This window comes from Drosophila arizonae, chromosome 5 (assembly GCF_054131065.1).
Source record: "Drosophila arizonae isolate 15081-1271.41 chromosome 5, UAZ_ARI_1.0, whole genome shotgun sequence".
NCBI classification, from domain to species: Eukaryota; Metazoa; Arthropoda; class Insecta; order Diptera; family Drosophilidae; genus Drosophila; species Drosophila arizonae.
In genome coordinates this window covers 1,359,096-1,383,073 of record NC_142925.1, presented here as the reverse complement: position 1 = coordinate 1,383,073, position 23,978 = coordinate 1,359,096, and the positions used below count along the sequence as shown (strand labels likewise).

Below are 23,978 nucleotides of genomic sequence, written 5' to 3'. Positions count from 1 at the left end.
AGCTACACAGCTAGAGAGTGAGATGAAGCATGTGCTAGAGTGAGATGGCAACAATGCACTTTTGCCAAGACACAAAAATGCAAAGTACCAAAAAAAACAACACTAACAACAATTTGTATTTCTTATGCCTTGGTGCTTGGTCGAAAATATAAAAATTACTTCGTTTACATTTACAAGCATTCAGGGATAAGTGAGAAAGAGAGAGAGGGAGACAGAGGCAGGAAAAGAGAGAGAAAGATAGTGCGAATATGGCAGCAAACGGTCACGCAGTGACCAGACAAGCAATAACACTTGACGCACGTCCGGGCTACCCGTGTACGTGTTCCGGAGTAGCCACTCAGGTGGTTTGATGGTGCAACCTACCGAAAGAAGAAAAATTGGGAGAAAGTGGCACAGAGAGAGCAAGTGAGGTGTGCATGACTAGCAGTTGGTTGGAGCTATAGAAAAAAGAAAATACTTAATGTAAGAATATATTGTAGTAATAGCTACATAACAAATTTGAGCTTAATCGCTCATATGATTCTCGAGTTATGCTAGAAAAACTAAGATTTTTGGTCATATAAAGGAAATTGTAGTAGCTATAGATGAAAACTTAACGTTAGAGCTTGCAAAACTCAAATATCTATATCAAGGGATATATAAGTATATATACAATATAATAATATATATTATAAGTGGGTTTATATTAAATTTGAGCTTCATAGCTCATAAACTTCTTGAGTAATTCTCAAATATCAAAGTCTTATAATCGATATGTTAGCTGTATGAAGGAAATGGCTAAACTCGAAGACTTACAGACTTCACAAGTCTGCTTTATATGATCTCAAGTCCTAGAAATCTTTTCTGCTGCTAGTTACATATTGATGGGTATAACCGGTATACCCGCTTTGGCCATTTTGAATGGGCAGCTAGAGTGAAAAAAGGCTAGACAAAACTCTCCTGACGTGTTAAATTGAATTTCAGCGTTGTCCTTGCTTGAGCCTCGGGCGTCTGGTGGCTGCTCCTAAATGTTGCCACAGCTCCAGCGCCAGATCCAGTTGCTGCGCCCGCTGCACCCACACCCAGGAGCAGCTGCTCCTGCTGATGTGCTTGCAGCAATTGTCGCGCCAGCTGCGAAATGTCTCCACTGTAACCGTTGCTATGATCCAACTGGGCGGAGTTGCTGCCACTTGCTGATGTTGTTGCTGCCGTTAGAGATTGTCGCAGGAGATCGGGTAGATGCCACTGCTCCAGGAGCTCGGCGCCCAGCTGATGCGAGTGCTGGACAAGGCGTGTCAGCGTATAGAGTATGGCCTTAATGCTGCGCCGCTGGGCATCGCATTCGGCACGTGAGTCGTAGGACTTGTAGAATTCCGTTTGGTAAACGGACGTGATGAAATTTATGATGATGCCATTGGCCAAGTGGCTGTGGCACTTCTTGTTCAGCGACATGTTGTGCAGCATCCCAACGATTTGCTCCTGTGTTCAAACGATAAAAGGACACAAAATGTTGATGAGCAACACAGAGCGAAAAACACGTAAAAAAAAAAGTGAACGGAAAGAAGGAAAATGCTTACAACCAGCGGGCAGTCAATCTGATTCTGTATAGATGTGCATGTGTGTGTGTGTGTATGTGTGTGTGTATGTGTGTGTGCTTTCTGGGGCAAAGGCAAATGAAAAATCGTGGCCAAGATTGTGAAAAAATTGCTTTGCAAATGCACAAATAAATTTTACGAGCTCTCTACAAGGCAATGCTTTCAATAAAATTGGTGCAAAAAAAATATAGGGAAAAGTGAATGAGAGACGAACGAAACCAGGGCTGAACGCATGCCAAAATTTAAGCGCACTTAAATAGTTCCAAACGATGGCTTCCATTGAAACAATGGCAATAGAACAGAGTTGATTTATGAACTAGTCTGAAGGGGTTTAGATTGGCATTGATAAATGAACTGAGAAATGGGGCCGATAAATCTTAGTTAAAAAGCTTAAATGGAACTAGAAGTGGAACGCCTAACTTAATAGGAATTAGGAATTAGGAATAGCATAGAAATCCCTCAAAGATTCACAAGTGGAGCCAGAAAAGCAAACAAATATAATATATTTGCACTCAGCATAATTCCTGGTTCTATTTAAAATATACTAGTTCCACTATTCATTTACTAGTTCCATTTACTAGTTCTGTTCAACATACTAATATCACCGACTTGTTCCACCTACTAGTTCAACTAGTTTTGCTCACTAGTTCCACCTTCTGGTTCCACTCCCTACACGCAATCCTTTAACATACTGACTAGTTCTAATTACGATTTTAGGCCATCTGCTTCATTCACTAATCTCAAGCAATAGTTCCATTTACTGGTTCCACTCACTAGTTCCGCTTATTAGTTAGATATACAGATCTACTCTCTAGTTCAAATTCCAAATAATACTTCCACCTAGTAATCTCCACAGAGTAGTCTCAATTACTAGTTCCACTCACTAGTTCCACACACACACACACATGGACTCATCTTAGCTGCCAGCCCTATCTTTCGAGTATCGCATACTTACATAGAGAAAGACGCTGATGCCGCAGCTTTGATGCTCGAGCGTTGAAATCAACTTGAAGATGGCCTCGTTGGACATGATGGAATAGTGTGAGGTGACCTCCATCCGGCTGAGATTGTTGAGCGCGGCAGCGCAAAGCAACAGGGTCTGAGCGCAGCAGTCGGGCTGCAGCAGCGCTGCCAAGCCCGCAACCAGGGACTCGGCGCTATCCCTCAGTCCGGCCACGCGATGCTCCGGCCCGTGCCAGCTGGCCGTGATCTGGGCGAGCAGGGAGACGGCCTCGCGGCGCTCGATGGCACCGCGCTCCGCCGCGCTCTGGCCCACCTGGAGTATGTCCCTCACGATTTCAATGCCGCCACAGTTGCCCAGCTGGGCGATCGCCTGCGGGGCACAGCAGAGCGTGGCCAGAGCCCGCAGGGCCAGGGCGCGCACCGAGCTCAGCTTGTGATCGAGCACAATGACGAGCAGGGCTCGCACCGCCTCGTTCTGCACGAAGGCGTCGGAGAGCGAGGCGAAGCCGTCGTAGTCGATGTTCATCAGGGTGGCAATCATATTGATGTTCGCTCGCAGCAGCAGGTCGCAGCGGCTCTGCTCGACGCTCAGCACCAGGATGCGCGCCAGGCGCTCGAAGATCAGTCTCAGGGTGATCAACGTGTGCCGCTTCAGCAGCTGCACATCGTCCAGCAGCGACTCCAGATTGATGTAGTGCTGCCGCTCCAGCGAGTAGCGCGTGTCCCGGCTAACGGTGCGTATTTGCTCGAGATGCTGCTCGTAACGGCGCCGCTCGACGCGCGCATCGTTGAAGAAGATGCTGCGTCGCTCCAGCACACAGGTGAACTCGTCCAGGTGGACGAGCAGCTGTGTGGCACCGGCCAGTGCCTCGGGCAGCGTCGTCGCCTGCTGCCCGCCCAGGACGCGCTCGCAGCGCTCGAAGTGCGTCTGCAGATTCAGCGCCTGCTGCTGCAGCTGCCGCATCAGCTTGGCCACGGCGCTGGTGGTGATCGTGAAGTTCTTGTAGGCCTCCTGGGCAATGGACTTGTGCTGCAGCATGCACATCACCTCCGGCTCACAGCTCCAGCGCTGCTCGGAGCGCCAGCTGTGGACGGCCTGCAGCTTGAGCTTGTTGGACCTGCTGCGCGCCTTGGGCGTGCTGGTGCTGGCCGTGAAGCGGGAGAGTGCCACGTAGTTGCCGGCATCCTTCTTCAGAGTGAGGGTCTCGTCGAGATTGGACTCCTGCCCGCCGAAGGTAACGGTTTCGTTGTTGTACGGCGGCGGCGCCTCGCCCAGATAGATGGTCTCATTGTTGTAGGGCGGCGGTGGTGTCACTGGCGACATGAACTCGCCCAGCTCCTCCTCCTGCTCCTGCTCCTGCTCCAGCTGTTTCTCCTGCTCCTCCTCCGCCTGCTCCTGCTCCAGCTCCTGCTCCTTCGATTTGCTTTTGCTCATGCGTTTGCGTCTTCGCACAGCTGGACGTGGCGGCGTCGCCGGACTCATTGTCTTATCCGGGTCCACATCAGCCAGCTCGTCCAACTGCAGGCTATCTAGCTGCTCAAACAGGCGACTGCGACTTGCCTCCATGTCGTCGTCCTCCTGCTCTGGCTCATCCTGTTGCTGTTTGAAGGATATGCGACGCGTTACGCTGACCAGCGGCGAGTAGAAGGACGATTTGCCCACGCGCCGTATGACAGTGGGCGGCGTCGCTATCGAGCGTAACGATGTGGGCGAGGCAGTGGGCGTGCTTGCTGTGGCATCTGTCACAGCTGTGGCCGTCTGGCTATTGTGCTGCTCCTCGTTGTCCGAGAAGCCCGAATCCTGCAAGCAGAAACCAATTTTAGATATTAGCTTAGGGAGAACTGCGAAGGGGAACGATATGAAATGGAACAGGCATGGATAATAAACGGAATGTCTAATAGTTGCTCCATTATATGGTGACCTTATGAGAGCACACATGGAATGGAACGGAATGCTTGTTGAATATTGTGAGTCATATAGAAGACATGGAGGCAAATGAGAGGGGGAATGTTGGAATGAAACAAGAATGAGAAACATGACTTGAGTCAAGCTAAATATATTGAGAAACTTGTTAAAATTAAATAAGGGAATGCTGGAATGAAACAATTAATTGAGCAATTTGCAAAAGTCAAGATTTTTATTTATTTAAATGAAAACAGGAATTTAGGAAGAATGAGTGCTCAAATAGCTTGTATTCTAAGTGGAACGTTGGAATGAAACAACGTAAATTGTAGTAGTGCTGCAATTGCAGTAGAAACGTTGAGATGAACTGAAATTTATGATATCCCGGCAATGGAATAGATATTCAAATTTCAAAAGTTAAAGTTTCGCCTTAAAGTGTTCCACTGCCACACGTTCCATGCGGCCAGCTTTGGCTTTCTTTACGGAGTTTGGAGCACGCTCCGCTTGACTGGGCTGCCTGAATTAGTTTAGATAACGCACCTGACTGCGCAGACTGCCCGGACTGTCATGCTTGTGCCAGGAGAGCTTCGAGCTGTTCTGCTCATCGTCCACCTCCTGGATGCTGGACAAGTTGCCGGCGTGTGTGCCCAGATGGCGCTCCAGAGATGCGGGCTGCAGCTGCTGATGCTGTTGAAGCATCTGTCGCTGTTGTTGTTGTTGTTGCTGTTGTTGTTGGATGTTGTAATTGTAGTGGGAGTAGAGGCCGCCGCCCGTGAAGCTGCCGCTGCTGCTGCTGCCCAACTGTTGGCTATCGGAGCCCCACCAGACTTTGCTATAGCTGCGCTGGAATGCCATGGCCTGCCATAGAAAGAGAGAGAGCGGGAGAGAAAATGCAAATCAGTTCTGTGTGTCAATCAATTAATGAAATTGCCTCATTTGTGGGCAGCGCTTTAAATTTGATTAAGTTAAATGCAATTGACGCCTGCTTAATTTATTTTCCACCTCGAGGCCTCGAGGCCACGGCCACGTCAACAGCAACTTTTTGACCAGCTGCCTGGAATAAGTTTTAAATACAGCAGTCCAAACGCTCACGCAACGTAAATAAATAAACAAACCAGAGAGAGAGAGAGAGAGAGAGAGTGAGAGAGTGAGAGAGAGTGAGGGAGATGTATGTGTATATGTATAATAATATCCGTTACAGCAAAAAATTAAATTTCCGGCAAGCGACACAAATCATTATTTTAATCAATATACGATGTTTGCCTTTTCAGCTCTGCTTTGTTCGCTTGTGCATTTCGCTGAACTTTGAACTGAAATGTCAGCTGACACAATTTAAGAACAGGTAACAGAGATATAAACAATATTTAGGGGGAACTGAGCTGACAATGAAGCGAAAATAGCTGGACAAATATTGATTTGATTCTATAAATAGGAGAATAACATGTGAGAAGTGTTGATTAGATTCAACAGTGGCAGTTCAGGTATATCAGGTGTATATACTTTCCTAATCAGTAGCAATTGCTATGGGGCATATCAGGTGTATATGCCTTAGCAATATGTATACCTAATCAGTAGACTAGATGAGACAGCTCCATATAATTCATTCATCTAATCGTGCCATCTATCATATGTCGTCTATAAGGTCTTATCTCACGAATACCATAGATCGTTTATCATCTATTGTATATCATCTATCGTATATTATTTAGCATTTATTATATGTCATCTATCGTGTATTCATTCATATATCATTCTATTATATATTGTCCATCATTTATCATATATCAGTTCGTTCAATAGCAAGAAAGTTCTATGAAAATCTTTTATGTAATCCAAGCACTAACGAGCGAATATAAGATTAAAGATTGTTAACAGTTTTTAGAGCGATAGTCTTGTCAACATCAAACAACCTTATCATATAGTTCTATAAGGAAGAATTTACATCCAATTTAATGCCTGATCAAGTCAAGCTTTCTATTTGACGTAAGTGCTCGATGTGCTTCGCCTTAACTGTGAAAATCTCTATTAAACCAAACCAAATATTGCCATTTGCTTAACAGGCAGACAGAGAACGAAAGAGCAAGAGAGAGAGAGAGGGACAGGAGTAGAAATTTCCGTCTTAAGACAGAGAAAGAGAGAGATAGAGAGAGAAGTAGAAAGTCGGCTTTTAGGTGCACAGCTTAAAAGGCAGGCAAAGAACAAGAGAGAGTGAGAGAGAGAGGAGTAGAAATCTAGCTTTTAGTAGCAATCTCTAATGCAAAAGTTGCTGTTATCAAAATGACATTTGACATATGGCACAAACATGCTTAGGTCAAAGTAACACAAATGCCTATCTCCGTCTCTCTCTCTCTCTCTCTCTCTCTCTGTGGTCATCTCTGACTGTAGCTAGCCCACAGTAAATGTGGTACATATATAATTGTGTTATAATTTCAAAGTAATTGATGTGATGCCAAATTGTGGCCAGGTATTTATGCAGATTTTATGGCCCAAATGGCTCGGCAGCAGCAGGCGACAGTTCTGCACGCTCCTCTATTATCCAGGCTTTCCCTCTGCTCTGACTGGGCTGGGCACATCCTTTTGGTTGCCCAGCTGTTTCTGGCTCTGTTTCTGTTACCAAAAGTTGCAAATGCAAATGTTGGCCAAAAACCATTTACGCTATATTATGCAAATGAATTAAAGTAATTATGCCACACCAAAATTGTTGGGGTTGACAGCATCTATATATATATATATAACAGATGTATCTATGTATATAACAGATGTATATATATACATATACATATATTTACATTGTGCATATTTATGCTAGCTCTTCCTGTTAACTGGTTTTCAGTTATTTTTTATTCGCATTTGTTGTTGTTGGTCTGCTCTCTGCTTTTGGCATAATTACAATGCAACAAATAGAAAATGCATTTTCGCCAATATTTTGGTTTCTTTTTGGCGATTTTGTTTCATTTTGCGTAAATATTTACAGAGTATATTTCAGCTAAAATCATAATAAAACGTTTCGAAATTATTTTTGCCTTCTGCGTACAGGCGCAAATAAAAAGTACACTCGAAAAAAATAATCAAAACAATCCAAATATGTCAGAGTAAATATTTGATAAAAAGTACGGAGAGTGTGAAAAATAATATAATAAATGGCTGTCAATTGATATATGAAATACTGTAAAGGAGTTTTTATTTGCTTACATAGTTGTTTTTTATGGGACGTGTAGCAAAAACTTATAATTTTTATATGCATGTGTTTTTCTGCAATACTCAATAATTGCGAATATTACAGAATATTTGCAGTACCCGGAGCTATGAGCATAGTTAACTGGGTATTCTCTCCTAGAGCGGTAGAGTTAAATGTACTTTACAGGGTATTCAGTGATGCTTATAGCTTACAGTTACAGTTTACAGGGTATTGAAAGCTGAAACTGCTTTGAATATAATTTACAGCTTATTTGCAATTTAAGCTATAAGCAATTCGCAGCAATATTTGAGACTTTATTTATTTATAGGGTATTTGATAGCCTATAAAAATATTATGAATTATAATTGTAAAGTTTATTGAAATCTTATTTCACTCAAAAATTGATTTATTTTATAATATATAAATATTATATAAATATATAGATAAGAAAACTCGAAGCACTCCATTATTTTTTGCAGTGTATATCAAAAATATTTGTTTACTTTTACATGTATGATTTATAATTATGCTACCCTTAATCAAATGTTAGTTCATTCAATTGTCCAACATTTATATTTTCTTCATTACTCCAATTTCTTTCAGTGTATTCACTACCTCTCATTTAGAGCTGTTTACATATTTATTCAATTCATTAAATGCCATTAAATCACAAATATTATTAGTGATATGTTGTTATTTATTCAACATTTAACGCAGCTCTTACATTAATTGCTTAAACAATTTTTATTAAACTGATTAAAATTTATTAAAAATTAAAAAAAAAATTAAGCAAATTTATTTTGATTTTCATTGAAATGAAAAGAGCAAAATAAATGTTGCCGGCGACTAATTAATGGAGAGCTTTACAACTTAAGCTGCGCATTCGAGTGAGGGGCGTGGCACAGCAAGGGGCGTGCCGGAGTGCGTTGAAATGCGCCGTACGAAGGCTTGCGCAATAAATATAAAATAAATGCGCAATTGCCAATGGAGCTTGCAGCAAGGCGATAAAAATTAACGGTACTTAATGCCAATATGGAAAATCATTAAGTGATTTATGCGAACAGCGAAAGAGAACGAGAGATGGAGCGGCAGAGGGCGAGAGTGAGAGATTGTGAGACAGAGAGAGAAGGAGAATACAAATGAGCATGCAGCTACGATATATATGTATATCGGGCGATTAATATTTGTCAGCGCTCTTTAAGCACTTTCCTGCACACAAAGCCAGCAAGAGCCAGCAGAGTGCCGATAAGATGGGGAGTGCACGAATAGGAGATACCCTGGAGCATATGAACAAAATCTTGGAATACATTTAACTGAAATTCTATGTCGATTTTATTAAACACTGACCAGATAACACAAAAATTTATCGATGATTTGAGGGCCACGTATAAATAATCGATAATTTAATTTTAACTATGTATCACTTGTTTATAACTTGTATCGATATTTCTAACTGTCGTCCTGTCGTCAGATTCTTCATCTAACTATGTGTAGTAATTCTCTACTATACATTCATATATACTATATCATATGCTCTCAATTCTCAACAGTCTCCAAGTTCTTCCCTTGCTCTCATCCTGCCCAATTTAGCCAACTTCAGCATTTACAAAGAAATAAACAAAAAAAATTTCCGCACGTGAAAATGTAAATATTGAACGTAAAAGATATTACATGTTATTGTCCGGCTACGGCACAGGGATTACGCACATAATATCTGAATTTTATAGGGCATGAGACGGGAGCCAGGCAAACAGCTGCTAAAATTAATATAGGCGATTGTAATTAATGTGTCTATAGTCTATAGTCTATAGAGTATAGTCTAGACAGATGTCATTAAATATAAATAGATATTATATAGCTCTACTTATAAACTTAAGAAAAAAATAAATAAAAAAATAAACAAAATAAATAAAAAATAATAAGGAATATTAGAAAAAAAAATTATTCGATGTTTTTAAGTTATTTAGAATGAAAATCTGAAGACAAGAATCAATAATAAATAAAAGAATGAAAATCTGAAGAGAAGAATCAATAATAAATTCTGATTGATATAATTTTTTCATTATAGAATTATATATACATATATAAATTCCAGTTTCCTAAACCTTTTTTTCCTTTTAAGAATATAAACACTCGAGCCATCTATTTGTTTTTGTTATTTATTTATGAAATTTGTTTTACATTTATGTATATATACATTAAAGCATCCTAGAATACATGATAAACGCATTTTTTCTATAATACAAAAATACAGAGTTAAACAATGTCAAATATTTTCCTTTAAGTATTTCCTCTTCTCTCCAGCATCGTGCTTCTGCTTCTTCTTCTTCTTCTTTTTCTCTTCGTCAACTGTCCATAATACAAACGCAGATAATATCGAAACAAAATAGGGAAAAAATACTCGCACACTCACACAGATACAAATAAAAGCTAAGGAAGAAGAAAATAATTATGAACTGTAAAGGAAAATTGGGGATTTGCTGTGTGTGTGTGTGTGTGTGCGGGTGTTAGTTTGTGTGTGTGGCACAGTCAATTAACAAACGCGCGCCACATAAATTTTAATATCGAATGCATATTCGTTTTTGGTATTTGTTTAATCAAGATAAACGAGCGCCGCGCCTTGCCACACGGGCACAGCGAGCACAGCAGTTGGGACAGGTGAAAGGATGGGTGGAGGGGAGAGGGGGACATAAACATATGTGTGTGTGTGTGAGTGAGAGAGTGTAGTGAAAGCCAGCACCAATCTTTGCGGGTTACAGGTAGACAATACATAGGCATAAAGTATACGCATATACATATACATATACATATACATATATATATATATATAGGAGTATATAGTATATAGTCGGGCTACAGATCCGGCGCCGTTTTCAGCATCAATGTGGACGTGTAGGTGGCCGTCTTTGCCACTGCTGACACCGGCTTGCCATTCGCCTCCAGCTGAGTGGGCGTGGTCGGGCCTGGCGGCTGCTCCTCCACATAGCCGACGGCGGTTACCTGGACCAGCGTTTTGGTCAGGTGCAAAGTGCGTTCACTTAGCAGATTATTGTTGGCCAAGCCGTTGCCCCGGGCCAGCGGCTGCCGCAGCTCCTTGCCACGCCCATTGCTGCGTACATGCTGGTCCACAGCATCCACAGCATTGGTATTCGCCTCCACAATCTCATCGTCGTCGCTGTAGTCGCTGCTGCGCATCGAGCTGGCGTAGGAGTAGGGCGACTGTAGGCGTGGCGCACTCGCACTCGCATTGGCATTCGCATTCGACGTCCGCTGCTGCAGCGTCGTCGTTGACGCTCCGGCCGTGATGTCCTCCTCGGAGATGTCATCGAAGGCAGGTGGCGGCGTCGACATGCCGGAGAGCAGAGCCAGGGCGACGGGGCGACTGCTGCTGCCGCTATTGCTGGGCGTGTTCGCGACGTTCGTGCGATTGAGGGGGCTGCGCAGCGGCTGCGTGGCCGACGTCTTGCGCTTCGAGGGGGAATGTTTTAGCGGAAATGTGGGCGTCTTCTTGAACACCTGCTTGCCCATGGCGTCCTGGAAGCGCTTCGCGTAGAACGAGGGCCGGCACACGGAGACCGTGTCGCCGTTGTAGAGGATGCTCTTGAATGTGTGCTCCAGCTTCTTCTCCAGCCGATACGACTGCAGGATGTCGATGATGCCGATGTAGAGCATTAGTCGCTCATCGTTCTCGGACCGCGCTGGAATGCCGCCCTTTGGCTCGTCGACGCCCTCCTCGAGCGTCGCATCCAAATCGGCTGTGATCGACTCCATGGCCGTGGAATGGGCCACCAATCGCTGGCGATTCATGCTGCGCGTCCGATTCAGTCCCGCCGCCGAGGTGCCCGGTATGGAGGCCGAGCTGGAGACGGGCTGCAGCTGGTTCACCTGATCCGCTTCGGGTGCATCGTCGTCGGGGCATTCCTTGCGCTGCAGCTTGGCCCTTGCATTACGTATGCGCTCCTCCTTCTTCTCCTTGGCCGCCAGATCCAGATTGTGTATGCCCACCAGGAGCGAGTAGTCCATGATTTGGAAACTCTCCAGGACCATGCAATCCCTCTTGATCGTGTTCATCAGCGCCGTATACGTGTCGGTCTCCAGGAAAATACCATTCGGATGGTGCTCGGCAAAGTCCAGATCCTTGTACGTCGGACTCGCCTTCTGCCGCTCCGCCTTGGAGGCCTTTCGCCTGAATGTCGAGCCCTTCAGATCGTACTTCTCGTGCATCTTAATGTCCGACGGCAGCAGATTGTTCATGGCCACCAATCGAACGTTCTTCGAGTTGTAGTGGAAGCAGTACAGGCCGAAGAACTTGGGCAGCAGCGTGCGCGGATTCTGGGAGAGATTCATGTAGTAGCCGGGCAACAGCTTCTGCAGGAATTCACACTCCTTCTTCTGCACCGTCTTGATGATGAACTCATCATCGTCGGTCAGATAGAATATGGAGCCCGAGGCGCCCGGATTGGACAGCTCGCGCATCGGCGACGCGCACATCGACATTAGAAAGTCATCCGGCTCGATGTTGAACAGATCGCGAAAGTAACGAAAAGCAATCGGAGCATAGACCTTGAAGCGAAAGTCGCTGTAGTGATGAGCGGGCGTCAGGGATGAGCCGTCGGGCGGAAAGGCGATCGTCTCCATCTCCCAGAAATCGTTCATCAGCAAATCTCGCTTCGGCTTGTTCGCCAGGCTGCCCACGGTGTGCTGTATGCCCAGCTGGATGGAGCCCATGATCTGCTTCGATTGGATTTTCTTGTAGGTCACCTCGCCGCCCTCGGCCACCCGGCGGTGGCCGATCTTCTTCTCGTGCCGGCCCGTCGTCGACGGATTTCTCGAGACAGTCGCATCCGGCATGGAGGCATCGCTGTGAACCTTCGGCAGCTGTGTGGCAGCTATGTAGTTCTGTTCCTGTTGCATTAGGGCCAACGATTCCGTTCCGCCGTGCCGAGCGGCGGCTTCCCTGAACAGCTGGCGGGATGTGCTCGCTGGGGGCGTGGCTGGTGGGATGGCGGGCAGCACTTGGCTCGATGGGGCCGCATCGATGGAATTACCCGAGCCAGAGCTGAGCGTGACCTGTGTTCCATTGTTGTCATTTCTATTGCTATTGTTGTTGTTATTTGTGGTTGCTGCTGCTGTTGTTGTTGTTGTTGTTGTTGTTGTTGACAGCAGCGGTTGCTGCTGCTCGATTTGTTCCTCGTGCTGATCCTTTTTATCAAGGGACTGCAGCTCCAGCTGTATTTCTGTCTCCATATTGCTGCAAATTTGAGTTTGATTAGCGAACGGCGAACGGCCAAAACGAAACGGCTAACAAATGGCAAAATGACAAGCTGACAAAGTGGCTCTCAAACTGTCTAAATCAAAAGCAAATACGCGAATAATTGCAGCTCAACTAAGTGTGTGTGTGTACGTATGTGTGTTGGATGATTAAGCTTGCTGAGGGTAATATGTATATATGTACGTTAATATTCATATATGTTTATGTCACGTCTCTAATTGCACAATAAATACCAATTACAGTGCCCACTCTATAAGATGCACAATAAAAGCAAAGCAAGGTCGAAAATTAATTAATATTGATATATGTAAGATTTATTTATATGTATAGGAGATTTTTTTACAATTAAATTTCTTTTTTTTAACAATTTATTTTGCAGCTCATTTAAATTTTTTTTAAATTATTTTAATATTGCTTTTTATACAATTAATTTTTTTTTTCAATTATTTAATATATTTTAGTATTTATAAATTTTATTTTATTTTTTATTTTTATTTTATTTTTTTATTTATTTATTTTTTTTTTTTTTTTTTTTTTTTTTTTTTGTATATTCACCTTGTACTTTATTGATATTCTTGCTTTCAATTGTATTTTTAATTGTTTTTATACTCTATTTATTTTTTTTCCTGCCGCTGCATTCGTCTTTAGTGTTTACGTGCCCTGTTTTCTAAATTAATAAATAAAATCAGTTGAACGCACAAAGCTGCATTCAATTTTGATTAAATTGTTAAGCGAGTGCGAGCGTATTTTCCACTCTCTCATTCTCGCTCTCTCTCTCTCTCTCTCTCTTCCTCCACCCACTCAGCTTGCTAAGCAACTCTCTCTGCCCGTCTCTACCCATCTCCCTCACTCGCGTTCGTTTTGTTTCGCTGCTTTTGGTTTCCATTGGGATTTATTTAGCGCTTGGCTTAGTCAGCAGCGTAAGCCCACCCATATATACACACAGACACTATACCCTACACACACACAGACACCACTTAATACGTTGCTTATCTTTGTTTACACAATATGCAACAAGAAGAAGAACAATTGCAAACACTTTTATCGCACGCACACAGCGGAACAGCGGCTAAGCGCAATGCATGCCAAACTGTGCAGGCCACTGTTACTGCTGTTTACAGTTAAATTCGAAAGACCAACTGTTGCTCCAATGGAATTTCAATTATTTGTATACACATACAAATATGTACAATGGGCAATCAATATACATATGTACATATACATATCATATATATTATTATTAGAAATGGAAAGCAAAAGTCTACGAAAATAAATTCTCATTTATTGCATTTATTTTTATACGCGACGTATGCGGAATTATGTATGTAAAAAACGGAAAATTTTGTATATAATATATACGAACATATTTCATATTGTTCTGAATGAATATATATATATGCTATATCTACATTAGTATGTCGTGTGTATTTGTCGAACACCAAACTGTGGGCGTTTTCTTGTATGTATTTAATCTTATCAAAAGTACACGCATGGAATGCATGTAGTTAAAAATACACACAAAATCTACTATTAAGTAATACTTAACAGCATTTCAATATAGACTTAAGAGAGTGTAAACTTTGCTTTGCTATTAACAGCGCGCTTAACAGTGCCATTTGACAGTCAGGGATGATGTATGTGCGAGCGTGTGTGTGTGTCTAGCCAAGCTGTGGTATTTTGTAATTGTTTTGTATTGTAGTGGATGACATGCTTTGTACACACATTTATGAGTTTGCAATTAAACGCGTTGCCTTATAGTTTTGTTACCTTCTTAGTTGTTTTTTTGCTTTTTGCCATTTGAATAAATTTTATATCGTACTTACACATACAAATGCTCGAAGGGAAACGCCGACAAAGGTCACACGCATACACATGCGCACACACTCACACACACACAAACAACAATACAGCGCAGAGATATTTATGTATTTATATGCAAGCGCTTAGTAGCGTTTCTTTGTGTGCGTGTGCGTGAGCGTGAGCGAGTGCGAGAGTGTGTGTGAATAAGCAACAAGTCGTCGACGACGTCGTCGTCGTTGCTGTTGTTGTTGGGAAGTGGTTTCGTCTAGCACTCCAGCTCTGTTGACTGAGCGCTGCGAATTCTTCAATTTTCCTTCACTTTTTGTATTCGCATAAATGATTTCAACTGCGCTGCCAGCTGCGCTGCTGCTGCTGCTGCCGCCGCTTCTTCTTTTGTTGTTGCCTGCCTGCACGATCAATGAGCGTTCTGCTTTAGCTTTTGCTTTTTGTTTTCTCTCTTATGTTTCACTCGTCTCGTTGTAGTTGGCGTTGTTCTTGCTGCAGCTTCGCTGTTTGTTGTTTTTCGATTTCCAGTTGATAAATTGCTTTCATAATTTACAAATCCAACAATAATTTCAACGAGTGCCTGTCCGTGTGTATGTGTGTGTATGTCTGCCTGATGACGTCGGCGCAGCGGCAAACAGCAAATTTCTTTTATGCTTCGCTTCAGCAGCGACCGCGGCAGAGCCGCATGACTACGACCCCGAAAATCGGAGCCCCTAGAAAAATATTGAAAGCAACAACACAACACTCGCGCGCTCAACAACAACAACTAACTATTTTTGTAAACATTCGATTCACTTAAACTTCAAAAGAAATATAAAGGCTCTTAATTTTATTTTCTATAATTTCAATTTTAATTTCTTTTTTTCGCTGTAGAAACGCGACCGCACAGCTGGTCAAGTCGTACGCGCAGTGTGAGTCAACTTGGCAGAATGAACTTGCGCAGCGCCGAGCCGCAGCTCACTTGTGCGTTAGAGCAGTGCAGCTAGCTGTGCGCCGTTGTGTCAGACAGCGACAACAAGCTGCCAGTGTTGCTCTACGCTTGTGATTGCTAGCGCCATCTAGCTGTCGTTATCAAATAACGATCAGGCCAACGCCTATCGATAGATATTTGAATACGTTACAATTTGTTTTGCCATTTGATGCGTTTTGAAAAGTAAAGCTAATTAAGTTATATATGGATATTTAAGCATTAGCTGCTGCTACTGCGGCTTAGCTAATTAGATTAGGTCTGGCCCTGAAGCCAGCCAAGCAACACCAAATGACCCGCCCACACTGTTTATTCTTGTTGTTGTTGGTCGTTTTGCTATTTTTTCGTGGCGTTTATTTACAGCTACAATTTAATGCGCCTCATTAGCAGCAGCAGCAGCAGCGCCCGCAGCAGCGCCGGCAGCAAAGTAAATTACAATTGATTAAAAAAAAAGCCACAGAATGGGAATCGATATTTTTTCGTGACGACAGTGATGAGTAATTTTTTTTTTTTAAAGGCGCCTCATTAAAATACAAAAAAAAGAAAAAAATTATAATAATAACATGAAAATGCTCGTTACAAATGCCTCGAGGCTCAGGCGAAGGCGCAGCCTTCTGACCAGTGTTAAAAAGCGTACGAAATTTATGCGCATTCCGATTCGCTGAGCTGTCAATTTACAGTTGTCTCAGTGGAGGCAGGGGCAAGGGAGGGGTAGGAGCAGCCTTATAGCGATTACAAGGAGCAGAGCGGGTAGGCGCGTGTCCAAGCTCTATTTCACTGATTAAATAATTAAAGAAAACACTGCTTCTTCTTCTTCTTCTTCTCCTCCTTCTTCCTCCCCATCTTTATGAACTCTGCTTTTTGTTTAATTAGCGCATCGATAGGCAAAATGTGTCGACAAATCAAATTCATATGCAAATCCAGCAAAATTACTAATAAAGTTGTTTTCTATTGGACAAATACCCTGCACCCCTCTCTCTCTCTCGCCCTCTCTTCCTCTCTCTTTCTTGAAACTGGTTTCCCAGCTATCATCAGCATGTGTTGGATAACATTTGCCATAGCCAGCAGCATTCTTGCTTGAGCTGCTCGGGGAACGGGGGGAGCCTCATTAATTGCGCTCTATCGAAATGCAAATCAATCAAATATGTGATCCAGAGACCCGATGAATACCCTGCAAATGCTAATACCTAATCAAGCACACTTAAGAGTCATTTGTAAGCAAGTTTCTGGCTAAGTTGATAAATTAGCTAGAACAAGATTTAAAGTCTATAGAAAACTTGCTGTTTGATTGACTGACTGACTGATTGAAGAACTTGAATACTAGACTTGAAGAATTAGAAGAACTTAAATACTAGACTCTACATATATTATATTAAAAAGACTTTTCTCTTTGCTCACTTGATTTTCACTTCTAATGGGAAATGAAACTTCCCTTTCCTGCCTTTTTCTGGTATTATTCAAGCATTGTCTTACATATTTTTATTGCCTCCTCCTTTTCAAGCAAATGCACCTGACCTTCTAATAAATTCCCCCAAAGCCCCTTTGCCCATTTATGTGTTCGATATTTATAAACTTTTATAGGGTATAATGTGTCATAATTTATGCATAACGCGTTGTCAACAGCCACCTTACTTAACGGCACTTTTCTTATAAACCAAACACGCACCAAACCCAAACACAATCGAGGCAACTGACCAAAAATACATTTTTAGCTTGACATTTTTTTTTTTTTTTTTTTTTAAATTTTTTTTCTTGTCTGATAACAAAAGCGCTGCCCGTTTAATTACCCATATGTTATTATATATACATATACATACACATTTTTATAAATATTCTTCATATACTCATATTAAAAACTTAAAAAGTAAAAAATGATCTGAAAGCCCGCAATATTTTGAATGGAACTTTTTAATGGCATTAAGGCCGAAATATTAAAAATGCTAACAGAATATTCCATTTTATTGAGCTTTCAATCAGCAATCGGGCAGAGAGAAAGGGAGGGGAGGATGAGCCGCAGAGAGAGGGGAGATTACATAATTAAAATTATGTTTTATGGTAGAAAGTATTGAGAACCTTTATGTTAATACAGGTCAAAGAGAATGGAGAATGGGGATACGAGCAGTCGAAATCATTGATTTTTACCCAAAATTATATAGCATATATGAATATGGTTAAAAGAGGCAACGGAAGCCAGAAATTACAGACTTGACGATAAATAAATATCGATAGTTAGCGAATTTTCGCTTTACATATTAGCTAGCAAGATCATCAATAAATATAAGGATCTCGATAAATTTAAAGAAAATACTCGATATAAACCATGGAATTTTAATAAATCGATAAATGTTTAGATATATCAAGACTTTAAAGCGTATGTAGACAGTGTCCAAAAACATTTTCATATCAAACTCACTCAATAACTTGCAGCAAGTCTGACAATCGATAAATATCGAAATTATATATACTATATGGCAACGCAAGTAATTGATTAAAATGAAAATGTTTATTGATGGCGGTATTGAGGCATTGAAGACTGAGGCAGGCGCCAATCGGGTGTTCTGCGGTAGTTCGGGTCGGATTTACTTAATTAATCGACACTTCAATTATGAATCCGCAAACAACTTTTTAATAGTTTTGACATTAAATGGCGAAATGATAAAAATGTGGGAGTAAGCGTGAGATTGTTGTAAGTGAATGAACTGGAAGATATCCTGTAATGTTACTGATGATAAGTTTAATGGAGAGTGAAGGGCGTAAGGAGGGAGTGGTAGTTAGTGGTAAATGCTTGTGCATACTCAAGGAATTACAGATAGATGAAAGATTGAATAGCTTAACGCTTGGAAAGTGCACGAAGTTTGTTATCGATTTATATCGATTTTAGGTCAAGGCTCAAAATAATCGCCTATCCAAAGTAAAAATTCGTTTTTTTGATATGAAGTTCTCTTCCAAATTGATGCAGAGGGAGAGGAAAACCGATAGACAGTCATAGAGAGAGAGAGAGAGAGAGAGAGAGAGAGAGAGAGAAAGAGATGGAGGCAGTCGCACTTTCAGGCTTAACTTTCGTTGTTCTCAGCTTCTAATCAATAATACATCTATACTCTTCTTAACTGGATAGACAACCATGCCTGCCCTACCTCACTCATATACAGGGTATACAAAAACCCAGCAAGGAAAATGAATTCAATTCGAATAATTGCAAAATAAGCGCAATAAATTTTAATCGCTGTGTTAAGCATTTCCCATTTGTTCGTTCCGTTTGTTGAGCGCTTATTATGATTATTATTATTATAATTATTATGATTAAAACTGGGGTCGAGTTCCCTATTTATATCACTTATGTATATACATATATATGTATATACTTTTTTTTGCCAGCTGTTGCGCTGATTATATAATGCGAGATATTTATATAATTGCGAAATGTTCTTTTATTTATTATATTCGCTTTTTTTCGCCTTTGCATTGCATAATTAATTGTTGTCAGTCAAGTGACAAACAATTAAAAAATAAATCAGTTTTTAAATAATTGCACAATTATGTTAAATGGACACGCGGTTAAAGTGGGGGTGGGGGGGGGCTGGAGGCTGGACAAATATGCAGTTAAATGGTTGACTTTTTGAACCCCATATAGAAATATTATTCTAGTTTTATTATCGAGGCTCAACAATGGAATAAATCATGTATTTTGCTTATAAATATTTATATATGAAAATATTTGTAAATGAAGGTACTCTGAACACCCTTTATTCAGTTTAATCTGACATTTACATCTTCAATCAGTCAATCAATCAATCGAGCAAATAATAATGCGATGTATTTTGCATAATTAAATATATATGCTTACATGCTATGATAATCAGAAATTATAGCTATACCAGCTTATATATGAATTTGAGCATTACATGTCGTTTTCCAACACTAAATCAGTATGTCAAGCCCCTGCAAGGTATTTCAACAACTCATAGAATTCTATAAGAAATGATAATCACAAATGATATCTATACCAATTTAAATATACAAATTTACATGTCGTTTTCCAACACTAATCCACTATGCCACGCCAATGGAAGGCATTTCAACAACTTATAAATTTCTATAAGAAATGATAATCAGGAATTATAACTATACCAATTTATGTATAAATTTGAGCATCATATGTCGTTTTCCAACACTAATCCACTATGCCACGCCCCTGGAAGATATTTCAACAACTCATTGGACCCCCTTGAACATTATTCACAATAATTGCAATTGAGCTTATAAAAACTTCATGTATGCATCAAATATCACACATCACACATCGTTTTGCAACACTTAACTAATAGAACTGAGCTTTGGTAAAGCAACACCAAATCAATATACAACTCCAACTCCAACTCCAACTCCAACTGCAGCTCCAAATTGATTTACCGCGAACAATAAACAAATTGCTAAATGGGCATTAAATAGAATTCTTTGTTTTCTTTTATTTATGACACACACACAAACACAAGCACACTCCAGAGCGCATTACTCAACACTGCAAATAGTTGAATTGTAATGCAAGCCATTTGACAATTGTTGCAGCCATTGTTCGCTTTAGTTATGAGCACTTGGCCAAATGTTAAGGCCAAACAGACGATTCAGCTGGACCAGCTCCCCCTCTGTCTCTCTCTCCCTCCCTCTCTCTCTCTCTCACTCCACTTATTGGCTTTCCACTGTTTGCTTTTCATTGGAAATTGAATTTAATTCGCATTCTAATTACACAATCGACAAATCGCGCATCGGCTCGGCATTTGAGCTTTGTAGAGCGGCGATCTAACGGTAGCTAATGCTCTCGACACCATTGTCATCGATATCTAATCGGATCGCCTCAGATCTTGCACGAATGTGAATGTGTGACTCAACTTGATTCGTAGCTCGAGTGAGCGAGTGCAGACTCGTTTTCAGGCATCTCCAAGTTCTGTGTGGCATGCCACTTTAATGCTGCCGCCGCCTTGTGATCAACCTCATGGCAGATCACGCCCTGACTTATGGTCAGCGAGCAGCAAACAGTTAGCCGACTTGGCATCTGCTTTAACTTTTGCATTTGCTCTAATGGCGGCTCCTTAACAGCATTCAGTGTGAACGCTGTGTGTGGCACATGCCACATGCCACATGCCACACGTAGCATGGCCATGAGCTCAACTGCCTCTATAATCAGCTAGTCAACAAATACAAATGTTAACAAATTGCTTACAAATTGCAATTATAAATAATTGTTTAAGACTTGACTTTGAAATTTATTCTAATTGGCATTCTTATTGGACTCGATGAACTGCAAACATGTTTAAAATTAGCTAGCATAGAGTTAGAGGGAGAGTGTGAGAGGGAGAGAGAGAGAAGAGTGCCTAGGAGCGATGGAGAAAGAGTGAAAGAGAGTGGAGCAGAGAGACAAAGTCGGTAAGACAGGCAGAGTAACGCAGAAAGGCAGGTAGAGAGAGAGAGAGAGAGAGAGAGAGCGATAGAAAAAGAGAAATAGAGAGATATTAATATGAGAGAGAGAGAGAGAGAGAGAGAGCGATAGAAAAAGAGAAATAGAGAGATATAAATATGAGAGAGAGAGAAAGAGAGATACATAAAAAATGGAGAGATAGAGATTTAGAGAGAGAGAGAGAGAGAGAATTTTAAAAAGTCAAACAGTCAGAAAGAGAATATTAGAGGAAGAAAGAGATACAGATAGCTAGGAATATAGATAGATAGAGAGTAAGAGACAGAGAGATAGACAGATAGATAGAGAAAGAGAGATAGAGAAGTAGAGAGAGAGAGATATAGTGATATAGATCGAGATCAATGATCAAATGAATAAAGGATAATGGAATGGAACGCGATAAATGATAAGATGAAATGATTTCCCATTGAAAATGGGTTCAAGGTATAAAAAGAGAGCGAGAGAGAAAGAAATATAGCCTTCCAATAATTCATAGAATTTGCATTTGAAATGTTGATCGCAATTTGATTAAATTATTCAAAATATAAACAAAAATGTTAATGTAATAAAAATCATTTTAGTTTATGGTAAAGTTGTGACATTTGATCAATTAAGTAGAAAAGATTTCATATATGAAATATACATAAATGGTACAAATATGGTATGTAGCTGGGATATACATAGATACATACGTACAGATCTCGATTCGTTTTAGCCTAATGATTTGTTTGCCAAATTTTAATTAAAATTTTAAAACAAGAGCTAAATATTATGACATAGTTATGAAATTTGTTAGACTAAAATACCCTAGTTGACTTTGTGGAGAGGAGAGGTTATATGAAAGAGATCCTTTGCATTAGATCTCTAAAAATCTTAATGAATCATGTTGATGAATCTATAGATCTAAGCATCATTTACAGTCGACCAATCGTAACGTGATGACTGTTAAGCATTTACATGGTATGCAAGCGTCTATCAATTTGTCATTCATTGATTCACTTCTCACAGAGCTAGTGCATTAGCTGTTGCAGCAAATTAAAGCTTCCTCATTTCGCAAACAGCTCTATAATAAGTAATTCCCATTTGAAGTCGACTCATTTATAGATCCAAATAAAATGTGAATTACTGATGGATCTGTGTGAATATATATATATATAAATCCACATACATATATAGTTGTATATCTTTGTCAGGTTGTCACATTGTTTTCCTGAGCTGCTCATGACTCATTGGGATCTACACACAGCGAGAGAGTGTGACAGAGAGGGAAAGAGGGAGACAGAGGTAGAGCGAGAGAACTTTAAGATAAATACGCAAAACCAACTGAATTCCTGACTCATAAAATGTGGGCGCTGGGCGTGGCGTCGTCGACTCCTCAGCATAATAAAGTTCACGTACTAGCAATTACAGTTAGTGTGGAGGGCTGGAGGGGGGAGGGCCTCTTGGGGGTCGCCTTTTAATGAGGGGCGTTTATATAGAAGGTAAATGACTTTTTGCTTATATCTGTTCATTGATAAGCTGGATAAATATTAATATAACGCACTGGCTTATTGGGGTCAGACATAAACATAAAAGTATTATGAGTGCGAGCATAGCTATGACCTGGGTACAGTGAACTCACTGATAAAGAACAGCATGAGAAAGGTCAGAGAAATGTAAAAAGCTAAAGATATTTATGCCTAATATATATATTTCGATAATTCCAAGTACAAATTTGTACTGTACTTTGCCAGTACAGTAAGCACTCTGAGAGAGAACAGTTTAGTTGTAAGAGAAAATTGTTAAAGACAGTCTTTACTGTATTTATCCATTAATATGTGAAGAAGAAAAGCTCAGTTTCCTTTTGTCTTCAAGTTTGTTGTTCCTTAATGGAAGTCTTCACTGCATTCACTTTATGGTCAACTTACCGTTATTGTTGTTGTTGTCGTCGTCGTGATTGATAAACAAAAGTCGAGGTAATCCCAATTGTTGTTGTTAATTTCTTTTATGGAATGCTGATAGCGGGAGAATCCGTATGAGAAGCACGTGTCATACGAATGCGGTACACAAAGCACAACCGAAACAAGTGTGTGAGAAGCACAGTGGGGTGGGGTGGGTGGTGTTTGACACCCACAAATATGGTGCTGTAAATAGTTTTACACTGCACAACGGTAAACAGTTAACAGCAAACAACACACAAAACACAAAACGCGCAAAGACGAAAACACGAAAAGACGTAAAAAATCGTTTTGAATGAAACGCGACGATCGCAACCTTTGCGTCTGCGTTGTTCGAACGTTTGCGACCGAATGACGAATGCGGCGCAGTCAGCGACACAGCCGAAGTTGCGCTGCTGTCTGAGCTGTCTGAGAGAGCGTAAGACGATGAGAGAGAGAGAGATAGAGAGAGACACAACTCTGTCTATGCGTAAGCCACTGAGGGTGTTTAAAAGCAGAGCGCTTAAATGACTGTGTGTGGGGCACTTGGAAGAGTCTGTGTGAGAGAGGGAGAGGGCGAGAGACGAGGCTCAAGACAAGAGAGGGTGAGAGCGCGCCCGACTTGCTTTACCTGATGAGAGCGAGCACACGAGCTATCGGCCCAAGCAGCTGCTGTTTGCTGCGCCCAGTTTGCGAGCAAGTCTGCGTCACTGTTGTTGTTGTTGTTGTTGTTGTTGTTGCTGTTGCTGTTGTTTGCTTAATCATATTGTACACAAGTTTCGCATAATGCGGCGCATTGTTCGCCTCATTGCTTGTTGTAGTTGCTCGTGGTGGTTTCTGCTGCTGCTGGCGGCGCTGCTGCTGCTTCTTCTCTTTTCTTGCTTATCACACGCTCTGCCGTGACGTATTGCACAGCTGTGCGCTATGCCCGAACCGGTAGCAAATGTCCA

The 23,978-nt window shown here is 41.3% G+C and overlaps 2 protein-coding genes and 1 long non-coding RNA gene across 5 annotated transcripts in view; 1 reads left to right on the top strand and 2 right to left on the bottom strand.

Moving 5' to 3' along the window:
- Positions 1–23,978, top strand: part of LOC149268357 (uncharacterized) — a 123,461-nt gene that overhangs the window by 76,513 nt on the left and 22,970 nt on the right. The window lies entirely within an intron of this gene.
- insc (spindle orientation adaptor protein inscuteable) lies at positions 570–23,425 on the bottom strand. 2 transcript variants are annotated; one of them, XM_018012955.2, is made up of 4 exons: positions 23,020–23,425; positions 4,981–5,298; positions 2,530–4,338; positions 570–1,458 (listed from the first exon to the last, which is right to left on the bottom strand). In XM_018012955.2, the coding sequence occupies exons 2-4, from the start codon at positions 5,293–5,295 to the stop codon at positions 925–927; spliced, it is 2,658 nt and encodes an 885-aa protein (XP_017868444.1). In that variant the 5' UTR covers positions 5,296–5,298; positions 23,020–23,425; the 3' UTR covers positions 570–924. The 2 variants fall into 2 exon arrangements, with proteins under 2 accessions (XP_017868444.1, XP_089325525.1); XM_089469399.1 differs by lacking the exon at positions 23,020–23,425 and adding an exon at positions 5,443–5,621.
- On the bottom strand, positions 9,760–15,735 carry sktl (skittles). 2 transcript variants are annotated; one of them, XM_018012956.2, is made up of 2 exons: positions 14,714–15,735; positions 9,760–12,869 (listed from the first exon to the last, which is right to left on the bottom strand). In XM_018012956.2, exon 2 carries the CDS (start codon positions 12,863–12,865, stop codon positions 10,472–10,474), a length of 2,394 nt encoding a protein of 797 aa, XP_017868445.2. In that variant the 5' UTR covers positions 12,866–12,869; positions 14,714–15,735; the 3' UTR covers positions 9,760–10,471. The 2 variants fall into 2 exon arrangements, with proteins under 2 accessions (XP_017868445.2, XP_089325526.1); XM_089469400.1 differs by lacking the exon at positions 14,714–15,735 and adding an exon at positions 13,446–14,704.

Excerpts from the sequence above, each read along its gene's own strand:
- insc (XM_018012955.2), bottom strand. The coding sequence starts at position 5,295 with ATGGCATTCCAGCGCAGCTATAGCAAAGTCTGGTGGGGCTCCGATAGC. Across the intron at positions 4,339-4,980 it reads CGGGCAGTCTGCGCAGTCAG|GATTCGGGCTTCTCGGACAA; the intron begins GTGCGTTATCTA and ends TTCTGCTTGCAG. Across the intron at positions 1,459-2,529 it reads GCATCAGCGTCTTTCTCTAT|GAGCAAATCGTTGGGATGCT; the intron begins GTAAGTATGCGA and ends GTTTGAACACAG.
- sktl (XM_018012956.2), bottom strand. The coding sequence starts at position 12,865 with ATGGAGACAGAAATACAGCTGGAGCTGCAGTCCCTTGATAAAAAGGAT.